The 13189-nt window shown below is 38.2% G+C and overlaps 1 protein-coding gene across 4 annotated transcripts; it reads right to left on the reverse strand.

Annotated features, from left to right (window-relative positions):
- Positions 1–120: 120 nt before the first annotated feature.
- hdr (hematopoietic death receptor) lies at positions 121–10116 on the reverse strand. 4 transcript variants are annotated; one of them, XM_018669512.2, is made up of 10 exons: positions 9963–10116; positions 7131–7284; positions 6774–6902; positions 6535–6646; positions 6314–6405; positions 5985–6080; positions 3672–3712; positions 3362–3439; positions 2385–2421; positions 121–1977 (listed from the first exon to the last, which is right to left on the reverse strand). In XM_018669512.2, the coding sequence occupies exons 1-10, from the start codon at positions 9978–9980 to the stop codon at positions 1688–1690; spliced, it is 1047 nt and encodes a 348-aa protein (XP_018525028.1). In that variant the 5' UTR covers positions 9981–10116; the 3' UTR covers positions 121–1687. The 4 variants fall into 4 exon arrangements, with proteins under 4 accessions (XP_018525028.1, XP_018525026.1, XP_050931082.1 ...); XM_018669510.2 differs by having other exon boundaries at positions 3191–3439; XM_051075125.1 differs by having other exon boundaries at positions 3362–3442.
- Positions 10117–13189: the final 3073 nt, after the last annotated feature.

A 13189-nucleotide genomic window follows, 5' to 3' on the forward strand; every position in this document is an offset into this window, starting at 1 on the left:
AACTCTAGGCCTTTTGCATCAATGCACAGTTAATTCTACAGATAAAGTATTTTCTATGTGTTGACAGCTACTCCTGCTCTATCCAAACCTGTGTAATAACACTGTAACATCTGCTATTAGTCAAAAAAACAAGTTCACACTTTTTATTCTTAAGGACTTTTGTATTTCAGTTTTTGCCCATAAACTCAAATTTGGAATTTGGTATTTCAGAGCTTACCAACTTTTACAGAATAATTCAAAGAATTAGTTAAGTCAGTTAAAATAATGGTGAATGGGGAAATCAAAATGAAACAGGCTGACAAACACTAAAAGTGAAAGTGAGAGATAACAACAGGCAAAAGATGTAAACACAAAAAATGGGTATTATGTAACAATGTGATTAACCTTCTATCATGTATATTGCAGACAAGTATATACATGACTTCCCTGATAGTCACACAGATCAGTGCAAGACAGAACCACCGAGGTGCACAATTCATTAAGTGCAGGAAACCGGGGGGGGGGGAATACACTTTCTCTCAAGCGCAACTACTCAGGTACTTTTGCGCAAGGCACTTAACAGAAACGCATCAGTAGTACCCAGCAGAGCCTTTTGTGGTTCTGATGTTACTGTTGTGATCAGGATTATGGCTGAGGTGTAACAATAGACTAGAAACAAAATGCAGACAGGAGATTAAAAAACAAAATTAAATTAATTTCAATTTTTGGCTTTTAGCTCGTAAACAAACAGCCAAGCAGAACCACGGCCATGAACACTGTCAATCGACAAGTATTTGACACAGTCAGGTAAAGAACATTGTAAATAAGTTATACAAATCATAAATTTAACAGCTCTCCACCATAGTAGCTCATCGTACTTGTATTAAGCCTAGTATTTATCTCTTTGACATTTAGCTTAATGCTTCATGTGTTCTGTTACTCAATCAGTGCGGCTGTACAGACATTCTTTCCTGAAGACATATTTAAATAAACGCTTATTAAGGGATGAAAATGTCAGTATGTGCGTCACATTTATTCAACCAATCATGAGGTGTGGGCCGAGTAAAACACAGTCTTTGGTATAAAAGACAGCAAACACTTTTTTTAAATACTTCACTATCAACCCTCCATGTAGAGGTGAAGGGAATAAGTTATTTTCAGTCAGACACAAAGAACAACTGAATTCAAGCTGTAATTTTAGTGTCTATATAAGGTCATGTAGGCATATAATTCAGCCAGGTTTGACTTGCAATTCCCCATCAGTGCTGTGTGGTAACAGTAACCTGCCTGCCCCTAACACGAGAGAACTACCAGTGTCAACAAAATACACACTTGGTAGGTGTGCAAGTGATTTATGGTTTTTTTTTGACTGAAGAGATTTACTTCTTACTAAAATACCACATAATGTGGTAGCCTTGTGCTTTGCTTCTCCACTGGTCAAAACAACAAGGACCTCACGCCATAAATGACAATCATGAGACATCATTACTCATGTTTTCTCTTACAGGAGCCACCTGAAGGCCATTATGGGTGGCAGCCTTTTGATTCGTTTATCCAACCAGTGCTCGACTAAACACAAACTTTTTTTTTCCCCTACAGAAATTCTATGCAAACCAGTATTGGATGGTGCATAGTCTTTCAGCAACAAGGATCTCAAAGCATATGTAATATTCCTAAAACGAAGGATTTTCTAAAAGAAGTTCATCTCTCAACACTCACAGATGTAATGATGATTGTGAATAGCTTTCTCCCTGACAGTCTCAGCTGTTCGCCTCTGATTCAAATTAAGTAATGCTTTCAGCAGATCATTTAAGCTAGCCTCTCTACCCTCTTTCTCCATCCAAATATTCAGCAATTCATGGATCTTGTCTTCATAAAGAAGGTGCTCTTTGCTTTTGATCACATTGTCAGTAATCCCAAGCTGACGGAAGAATCTCTTGTGGTAGTCGACTTCTACTTCTTCAAAATACTCGAAGCATTTCCTCAGAGACTCTTCACCTGTAAACAAAGATTAAGTCCTTCATTAGCACATACAGTCATCATTATAAGAAATATATTTTTAGGAACCTTTTCAACATTTAAGCAGTTCTGATTTAATCCACTGACTGGACTGGATCAGAAAGCTGCAGCAGCAACTTGCTAATGTCTACATTTTTGGATTGTTTTTGTGTGTGCAGGTGAGTTGTCTATGCGTGCTTTGTTTGCAGACTGCTGCCTCAACTTACCCCCTGAGAAGCCAATTAAGTATTCTGAATTGAACCAAATGTGGCATCATTGACTACTGAGGCTGACTATCCACTAGTGTTTTTAACAAAGGTGTGTCAGTGTGTCACACTCTGTGCATCTGAGCATCATAAAGAGTGGTGTGACTTTGGAGAGAAGTAATGAAATTAAAAACACATTACCATTCAGAGGAACAAGTTTGGGGAATTGCTCATCTTCCTGTATGACAAAAGAAAAAAAAAAGACAGAGAGGCAAGAAAGTGAAACAATGATTAATACTCAAAGAAGTCTACTGTAACTTGGTGAATACAACTTATCTCTTGTTCAGTTACTAGCCATGTCCAGGAAGATTTCCCGTAATGCAAAGATGTATTTCAGATTTGAATGGAAAGGAGGAGGGACAAAAATGATATTAAATTCAAGCAACATTCTCGGTTGATGTCAATCTTTAACAGGTGTAACAAGGAACATGTGACTTCTGTTTCCAACAACATCAACACAACTCTGATCACCACAATTACAGCAGCCGTGTCATTACACAGACCAATAATGAAATGTTTAACAGTGCTAAACACACAAAATCAAATGGGTGACTGTTCTTTTTCTAAAGCTGCCCGTCACTCGTGTGTAACACTGCTCTCCATTACTGAGAACATGACTCCAGTAGGGAGTTTTTGTTCCAAATTAGAATGGAAAAAATATTTTCTGGAACAAATCATTTTTCAATCAATGTATCTTAAAGGTAATCTGTAGATTCATTGTTGCCACAATGCATATGTGATATTTTAACAAGGCAGCTGCACTAAACACTTTTCATACACACATCATAAGAACCAAAGTGGGGAAACTGGAAGAAGAGATTAGTCAGACCAGTTTAACCACATGCCTGAGTCACGGCGGCACTGCATTATTCAGAGACAAACAAGGAGTAAGCAGCTAAGAAGAAGCAAGGATGGAAGCAAGGATGGAGATGAGCGGTTGCTCTCACCCTCCTGTTGAGCTGCCTGGGGACCACGGGGCTGGCTTGGGGAGGGGGTGCGGGGAAGGCAGAGGAGGGCAGGCTGGTTAGACTGTGCTGGGAGTTACTGGCTGAGCTGTTGAGGCTTTCACAGAGCGCTTTATGCTCATCTCCCATTCCGGCTGAGGGTTTGGATCTCACCAGTTGCCAGTTTGAGTGGCTTGGCCTTCGGGTATCTCCATTCTTCCTTTCCTCAGTGGGACAGATGACAGTAGTGTACTGCGGAGGAGGATGAGGAACATGTTCAAACAAATCATTGTACAAGCCCTTTATTATTCCCAGATGTTAGGTACAGGATGTTTCATGCATTTTTATTCTTTTAATATGTCCCTTGAATCTAAAAAAAAAACCCCACAAAACTTAAATCTTTGCAATCCTACTGCTCTGCACTTGTTTTCATAAATCTTACAGTAATGCCAAAAATATAAATATAAAATAAAAAGTGACTCACCTGTCCAGCCTTCACCCCATCAGGCAGATTTCTCTGAGAGTCTGAAGAAAGGATGTGAGGAGAGGATTATGTAACTTTAAGGAATTCCCCAAAGTCCAAGTTATTTGACTTGTGACTCTGGGTAAATCAACTCTGAAAAACAAGGGCAGAAATCTGCTGCTGCACTGCTCTCTATGGGTTTTAACATTATTGCAGCACCTCTGGCCACACCAGTCAGTGGTGTCAGAGCAGATCATCTCTGAAACCTGGCTGATACTGTATACTGCACATTTGAGCTGGATTGGGTACAGTTTACCTACAGCGCTGTCAACAGCAGAGACTAGGAAAAACATCTTCACATGGCTTGTCATGGGTGAATCCAAATGAAAAGGTACTGTCCTTGCCAACAACTGACAGCAGTCCAGTTTCAAATTTGGTCTGAATGATAAAGACATAAACCCTTACAGACAGTGGTTTATTTGTTATTTACATTTTATCCTACTACACTTTGTTCCAACATCGTCAGCAAGTATTAGCTCATCATCTGCTATGAGGTCACCAGCTAAAACAATTATCATAATGCATGCCAGTTGCAATCCTGTTAAACTGGATTTCAGTGGCCACAACGATCTGGAAATATGCAACATGTTGACAAGCAGGCATGGAGTGAGTCTTTGACACACATACTGTGACATCAGTGCTCATCACTTTTCATCTTCAACCATTCAGAGATGGATTTTTCTTTGACACTCCCTACAAATTAAATAATAACAGTTTGTTCATTGTTGTGTTTTAGTAGTGTATTGTGTTAGCCCTGTAGGTTAATCCATGATGTCAAATGCTAATGAGAAGCCAGAGCCTGGCAACCTGCCTCACTGGACAGCAAGAAGTGGATTGAAACTATATGTAAACATTATTCAACCAAATTCTGCCAACTTTATGTCTCTGGAAGCAACAGCTACATTGACCGTACCAAGTAATTTACAACAATATCTCATGAGGGCATCTATTACTGGAGTAAAGAAAACTAAGTCACAGATTAAGACCTGTATAGATGACAGAACACTGAGCTCTGGTTGAACATCTGGTTAAAGTGCTTGAGCTCTGCTTTAATGCTCCTTTACAAGTGCCCAGTTATTAAATGTGAACTTCTAGAGCTGAAACAACTGGTCGACAAAGCAATTAGCTCATCAACACTAGAGTCAGGGAATCTCAGTTGTGAAGATTTGTTACTTCGTCTTATTTGATATTCAACTGAAGATTTATAGGTGCTGGACGATGGTTTGGTGTAAAACAAACTATCTGATGACATCATCTTGGGACTTTAGCTGGAAATTTTCACTTTTTTTTTTTTTTTTTTTTTAAACATAGTGTAAACTACATGATTAATCAAGAAAAGAACCAACAGAAAAGTAGCTAGAGAAAATAATCTTTAGTTGCAGGTCTACAACTTATTAAAACACAAGTTATGGCTCATGGGCAGAATGTTTAGGTTTGTTTCTGTATTGAAAATATAAACGGTACCCAAACTCTCTCTGTCTGTATTGGCTTATCCCTTACAGGGTCGAGGGGCTAGAGCCTACCCCGGCTGAAACAGCGCAATAGACACAGTAAACCACCAACTGGTCGCCAGTTCATCACAGGGATCATATATAACCAATGCATCAAACTGAAACAGTGATACCTAATGTCTTAGGTGTGGCCAGTCTGAGGTTTTATACTCAAAGAGAACAGTACAGTTTCCTGTCTTATGCAATTCAGTTTTGTTTTACTTAGAAATTCTGTCCTGAGGTTTCTTTGTGATACCAAGTGAACAGTGCTTATTAATGGGTGTATCAGTACCCAGAAAGGTGTACAGATATATCTCAGCATCTTTAGATTCTACACTTAAGAATATCATAACAGTTATAGATAAGGTTTAATCATAATGACACTGTATTTCCCTCAGTAAAGGAATGCAAGTTCCTTGAGCAGGTCAAACAACTCCATGGTGCACCAATATGGGTTGTTAGATATAATATGTTGTGTCATGCTGCAGTTTTTTCTTGAATTAAATTCTTTGTCAGGTCATCTACCTCCTGAGTGCACCTGTTGATGTTGTCATTGTTCAATCTTAAATCTTACTCTAATCTAATCTTAAAATTATTATTTCCCACGTTTTTAAAACCTAAAAAAAATAAATTATTGTTATAAATAACCACAAGAAAGAACAGTTTCTGCTCATGCTTTTCATCTATTTACAAAACTTAGATATTGAGATTTTAAATGTTTTTGAATGTTTTAAAAACAGCTTACACTGATCAGTTTGGTCTGCAGTAATGCATCCACACGTACCTGGTGCTCTGCATCTCTTCTTCCTCAAGAAAAGTATTATCATCATTACAGTGATGACACCAGCAAAAACCAGTGGCACAATCACTGCTGCGTTTCCTGATAGGAAAAAAAGCACAGTATTATGGTAATAATACAATCATGACTTGGATCAATTTATAGTCTGAGCCGTGTTGCTATACATTCATATGCATATACATCAATCGGATGTTGAAGCATAGAACATATTTTTGGTGTACCAAAAAGCCAGGCTTGTCTCCAGTGATGTCTGTGGTCTTTCTAATGTTTTGAGGAGTTTTTCAGGTGGCACTACCTTCCACTGAGTACTGTACCTGAGGAAAAGACAGATTTGGGCTGGATTTTCTTGCACTCCGTGTTGGTGGTAGAGGTGCAGTTCCTCACTATCACTTCATCTTTTTCACACCTAGTTTGGAGGCAAGTAAACACAATGAAGGCAAGACGGAATGAAAATGAGTGAGGCTGTCTTCGAAACAGTCTCCATCTGAGAAATCAAACTATGGATGAATCAAGCATTTGGTTTGCATAGACTCACCTTGAACACTTCTTGCACACTTCACATGCTTGGTCAGGAGCACAAAATCGCCCTGATTTGCACTGACATTTGGTATCTTGAGTGTGAATACACAGCCTTACAATTTCCTGATCTGAGAGAGCAAGAAAAAGACCTTGTTAAGTCTGAGTTTATGCTCAGACCACTTTGAAAAGGTTGAATATTGATTTTTCTTCTACAGTCACTCCAATCGATAGTGCAAAGCTGTCAAGCAGAATTACCTGAGCGACACCGTGTGCACATGAAACACTGATTCAGTCCATTGGCGTGCTCAGTGTATGTCCCATAGTCACATTCCACACATTCCCCCTTCTCTCCTGCGCTGGTGCAGTGTGATTTCACATGTGTACCTAACACACACACACACACACACACACACACATAACCAAAAACATCTCTTTATACACCTACTTAATTGAACTTTCAACATTCAACTGAACCTGTCACTTTAGCTAAATAATAACCAATCATGCCCCGCTCAACCTGCTTCATAGCTCCTCTGATGGATTTCTGATTCGAGCTGAAGACAGAACTTCAGTCTCTCTGGACTAAATCAAATGTTGCTCCATGTGGCTTACCAGCTGGACAGTTTAAACAGCAGATGTTGCCGTGCAGGTACTCCAGGCTGGCACTGCAAGAGACATCCCGCCGTGTTCTGTTGCCTTTCAAGTCAAGGGCAGACTGTGGAACCGCCCCCGTGGGCAGCAGGAGCAAGATAAATACGAAAAAAACCTAAAAGATGACGACACGTTAAAAACAAATAATCTTGTAATTTTCTTAGTTTAATAGACATTATTAAAAAAGCAGACATTTTACAGATCACATGATTAATCCATAAATCAAGAAAATAACTAGTAGACTCATCTATAATGGATATTTTGAGTTTCAATCCCACTTTCGGTAATCAAGAAATTTTTTATAATAGCATAAATGACATCATCAAATGTGGTTTTCTGTTTTACCATTGTAAACTGAGAAAGACATTTTTCACCATTTTTGACATTTTATCGATCAGTTAATTGAGAAACTAAAAAGCAGATGAACTGTCAATGAATATAATCTGTCTGCAGTTCAGGCTGAACAATTATTTGAAATATTATAGAATATTACTGACCCGATGTAATATCCAGATCACTAAAGATAAAATGTTTTGATAAAAGGTAAAACATGTCACATCATGCCATTATAAATATAAATGAAGCACTGAGGTGTTACAGAGATGCCCTGGCTTAGAAATAATTTTCTCTATATGTGAGGGAAAATGTTAAACCCCATTAAAATAAAAAAATCTAAATAAATAATAACAACATCATCACCTTATTAATATTTTTTTACAGTAGAAGTGAAATTCAAAAAGTTCTAGTAAAACTGTCATTTTGCAATTGCAATATCTGCCAAAATAAACACAATCAGATTTTTTATTTCTTTATTTATTTTTAATTATTCAGTCCTGTTTGCAGCCCTAACATTTTGTTTTTGTTTCCTTTTGGTGTCTTTATTTTGTTTATTTAATGAAAAGGTGTCATATCACTTTTTACATTAATATATTATTACCACATTATATGATAATACTACTACTACTACTAACAGTCTATTTAAAGTCATTATTTTACATATATACAGAGCAGGCATAAACAGCTCAGTTTTTTTTCTTCCTGTGTGTCAATCATTTGTATATCTGAAGGCCTAACCTTTGTTTGCAGTCTCTGATTCTTTGTAAACACATCAGTTCCGCTCACAGGAAATGATTTGTTCATAAAGGAATACTTATCTGAAGTTTAAAAAGTAAAAAAAAAAAGAGTCATATTCTCTTTAAGTTTCCTTGATATGAGTGGTATGATTATGATGATGTAACACTTCAAGACTGTGTCTTACCAATGAAATGCACTTATCAGACCACAAGCAAATAAACAAGGTTAGAGCTGAACAGGTAGGTATGATTTCACAAGGGGATTTCCTTTAGACATGCTTAAACTTCAGAGCAGCCTGGTGAAGGCAGTAAAAAAAAAGTCAGCTAAAGCTGGTTGAAGAATATAATCTTTAACTTCACACCAGGGGAAAAAAAAAGAAAAAAAAAAAACACAGACTAAAAATCACCTGAACTCACAGCATGCCCAAATACAGCCAATACCTGTTCAGGTGGAAAGAAAAACCAAATAAGGCGATTGCATGGACTAGTTTGCTGTCGACACCCAGTATTTCCCAACATTATCTACACTGCCCTACTTAATAAAAGATCACATGCGGCCGCATCTCGCTAGCAGTGTGTACACACACTACTTTGCTGTGCATGTGACAATACGATCATTTTACCTCACCTGCATTCACTATTTAATAAAATGGCAATTGACGACAGAAAACAAAAGTTCTATACAACTAAGTTTGTTAGAGTGCCTCTGGCATGAAGGTTTATAATAAGCAAACAAACCTCCATTCAAAAACAACTGAATGAAAACTGTTTTTGACGACGCAGAAAACATAAGACACTGCAACTAAGATATACAAGCACCCTCTGAATCTTTAAGAGCCACACTTCAAATCGGCAGTCGACAAAACAGCACTTAATTTGAATTCATTCATTTTAGCTCGCCCATCGCACACACAGGAGGGAGAACTGCATGATAAGCAGGAAATTCAGATGGAAAAGCCGAATTTTAGCACTAAATAGATCCGTTTGGTGGATCACTACCGCGCCGAATTATGCAGATAGTGACAACTATTAACAAAGCACATTTTGCTCCTGAATTTAGGAAATGTATCTGTACACATTTCAGAGAGCTCTTTAAAATTGAATTGACGTACTGTTAGCCCGACATTGGACAACACACCAGGAAGACACACGGTTCAGCATGGTAAATGGTTGTTTCATTAACTGTTTATTGTGAATTTACCCTAAGCACTTAACAACAGTAACGTACGAGTAGCTCACTGCTGCTCGAGTTGAAAGAAGTGACATGAGTTGTTACTTTTTTCAAGACTACGAGGAATTTCGCACCTGGGTTCAGACACCGTGACGCGACTCTGACAAATAAACGTGACATACTAAGGGGAGCCAAACTACTGGGAGAACCCCATACCCAATGTCCCTATGGCAAACGTACTCACTAAATGTTCTGAGTGTCGACAAAAAAGTGGCCATACATGCCACTTCACTCTCCAGCCAATACAACAGAAAATAGCCACCTTTGAGAAAACCAAATAGATGAAAGTTCAGATGCACTCTGTGATTATGACTCATTATAACTGTGAATTTTTCACATTTATCAGGAAATGATATCCTCATATATAAGCGACACAAAAGTCTTTTAGTATCTCACTTACTTCTTGACAGTGTCAGTAGCTGGGACCAGAGCAAGAAAACAACGTTTTGTGCTGTGCTTTTTAAAAAATAACTTAAAAATGGCACTCACCAAAAAGAAGCTGGTCATGCTTTAGCTGTAACGGCAATATCCTCAGAGTTAAACGGACTCATCCCAAAAGTAATTTACAGGAAACTCTTTAACAGGCGTCGCGTGAGCGCTCGTCTCAAAGTTTGGCGCAGGTGTGACGACTTCAAATTAATGACCCACCGGTTCATGGGCGGGGCGGGGTCACTGCTCGAGCCACTCATCCCACAGCCAACTCAAAGTGAAAAACACACACCACTATTCAGTCAGCGTTTTAAGAGAAAGTACCAGTACAACAAATATATATCTTAAGAAGTTATAGTCTTACATTCAGAGTCCTACAGAATGAACGAAGTGCACAGGTTTGTAGAATGTAGAAAAATAGGCCCCTGTGCGTGGTTAATTATTAAATGTTACATGATTAGGTAGCTTAGTCGAGTCACTTTATTTCTAGAGCACGACCAATGTGGAGAATCACAATCAAATAGAAACACAAAATGTATCACCGTGGTTCCTAACCTGAGGACTGATGAAATGAAAGATAAATGCAGAGAAATAGAGGTATAATAGCATATATCACTCTGACATTTGACTTGTCATGAAGTACAGTAACATACAATGGAAACACTCAAACAAAATACAAGTACCTCAGTAATGAAATAAGTGAGTAATTGTGGTAATCGTGTACTTTCTACTTCTGCCTTTGTAATAAAAAATAAACACAGTAAGGATCCAAAGTTTTTGTCTTAACTATATCCTAGTTCCTAGGTGGCAAAAAACAGGTTTATCAAAATGTCTCTATTATTTAAATTCCAGATAAACACACTAATGCTGTAAATCAAGTAAGAGTTAAGACTGACTCATATGAGGAAACACAACCACACACTGTTGCGGAGCAGTGAAGTCATACATACACTGAGACATGACGTGAATCTTGACTTGAATGGTAATTTAGTCACATTACTGGAGGTGTTCTAATCCTTTTGTTAAACCTTGTATTACTCTCAGTTTTCATTTGTAACCACTCCTTTCCACCTGCAAATATTGACTATCTCTGGTGGACTTCTCTAAAATGAACTTTTGTAAGATAACTGCCATTTTCCCCTTTTTCTTTTTTTTCCTTTTTTTTGAGAGTATGGGTTTGGTCTGAAACTGCTGCTGATGTGCATAGTGTTTCACACATTCTGCATTCTACATATTGTACAATATGTCACATTGGTAAGTCGGCCTACGTTCATCTCATTATTTTATTTATATTGGCAGACACTGATAGCTCCCAGAGGATGAATCCTAATGACTTTGGCGACACTCTGACTTTTCCTCTTTCACCTCCATGAGGTTAACATTTGAAGTTTTGAGTTTTGTGATTTTATCAAAATCTCTAAATTTATATCAAAATCTCATCTTTGCCCCTTAAAATGATATAGCAGTAATATATGAACAACAATTTAGTATAAACTAGAAATTTACTAAGTGCAACAGTGAGTAAGGCCCTGGTTTCAGATTTGTCAGCTGTATGTGGCCTTTAGGTTAAATAATTTCTCCTATGTGTGTAGGGTCAAAGACATGAAAGTCAGGTGAACACAAATCTCACAGCTGTAAATATTAGAGTGAGGATTGTCTGTCTATAGTTAGCCCTGTGATAGACTGACCAGTGATACTGGGATAGCCTATTACCACCTTGCACAAGATTCTTAATTGAACATCTCTTCAGAGATGTTGCTGATACGACACATTCAAGTAATATTTTCTGCTTAAACCTGTCACTGGAAACAGCTCCATCTTTCCATCATCGAACAAAATCTTGCCTGGGCTAATTTAATGCAAAACATGTAAATAAACACCTTGTCTGCTGTTACAAACACATGGTATGTCAGTATATATAAAAGTACAAGAGCTTTCAAGCTGAATAAAGACATCATCACAACTGCGGCTGTAGTGCAAAATAGCAGTTTGCTGTTAGGCCCTGCAGGATAATGGGGAAAGCAAAGTGTTGTTGCACAAAGCCTCTCATCACAAACTGCATGAGGTCAGCCATCATCACAATTTTTGGCAAACCTCATTCTCCTGTGTATAGTAGTTTAACATTATCTAATGAGCAGTTGTCTGCAGCTTGCAGATATGCAGCCAAGCAGGAAGTGGTGGATTCATCTGTACATCCTTGGCTGGGATGTGTGGAATATGTGTTGATGCAGACGAGACAACACACAGTGATATTTTAATAAAAACTTGATCCTCAGTTTCAGTCTGCTGATTGTGGTGCTAAGCTAAGTTGGAGCTGGCAATTGGAGTGAAAACCAAAGACCCGATGGGGCTGTATTCTAAACTAAAAGCTTACACTCATGGTTTGGTGACTTCTGGTTTCATGGTTTCATGGGCTGCTACATTGGCAGAAAGAGAAACAAAGACTGCAAGCTACTGTGCATCACGGCTCATCAAAATCTTATTCTAAATGTTACACTGCATTTCTGTTCTTACCTATTTCATTCCTCCAGTCATTCTGCGTCTACTGCATGTGGAAGAATTTCTGCACCGTTTACCCCTGCACTCTGCCGGAACTTATGTTTTTGATGATAAGGTGAGGGAGGAGGCCAAAACCTCTGAGGCACTGTCTCCGAGATAAGACATGAATTTTGTATTGAGATGGACCTTGCTGCTTTCTGCTCATCTGCTGCACCAAGGTCAAGATCTATTCTAATGATATGGAAAATCAAATTTCTTTTCTTACAGGGTCATCTGTACCAAGAGGAAGGTTATGCTGTGTGGGGTTAAAGGGATCTTTTTGACACACAGTGCAAGGTGAAGGGTAGTAGTAGTGAAGGGTAATCCCACATCAACTCAGTTTATGCTCCTTTAGATGAATTGTCCAAACTTTATGAAAAGGGAATGAGAACCTGTAACACAAGTGAAAAGGGCCTTAAACAAACAAACAAAAGTACATTAGGAAGCCAAAAACAGTCTTGTTTGGTGCAAAGACAGACAGGAGATGGGCTGAAAGAGAAGTTATGACTTGTGCTCTTGAGTCATATAGAGTGCTTTGTCAGTTTCAAACTACTGTATACACAGTTACACTGAACATAGCTTTTTAAGGCGACATGAAACATTAGTGTGCATTATAGTGTGCAGCATCAAACTGGTAGAGGCTGCATCTTTAAAGAGGATAAGAGGAAAGAAAGCTAAAATGGCTGAAATCATCAACTAAGAAACAATAATAACACAGCTTTAGAGAAAATGAAAAGATATAGAAGCTG

This window comes from Lates calcarifer, linkage group LG13 (assembly GCF_001640805.2).
Source record: "Lates calcarifer isolate ASB-BC8 linkage group LG13, TLL_Latcal_v3, whole genome shotgun sequence".
In the NCBI taxonomy this organism is placed as follows: Eukaryota; Metazoa; Chordata; class Actinopteri; family Centropomidae; genus Lates; species Lates calcarifer.

Coding starts and splice junctions, on each gene's coding strand:
- hdr (XM_051075124.1), bottom strand. Junction 6,406..6,534: donor GTGTGCAAGAAGTGTTCAAG/GTGAGTCTATGC, acceptor CCTCCAAACTAG/GTGTGAAAAAGATGAAGTGA. Junction 3,713..5,984: donor GAAGAGATGCAGAGCACCAG/GTACGTGTGGAT, acceptor TCCTTTCTTCAG/ACTCTCAGAGAAATCTGCCT.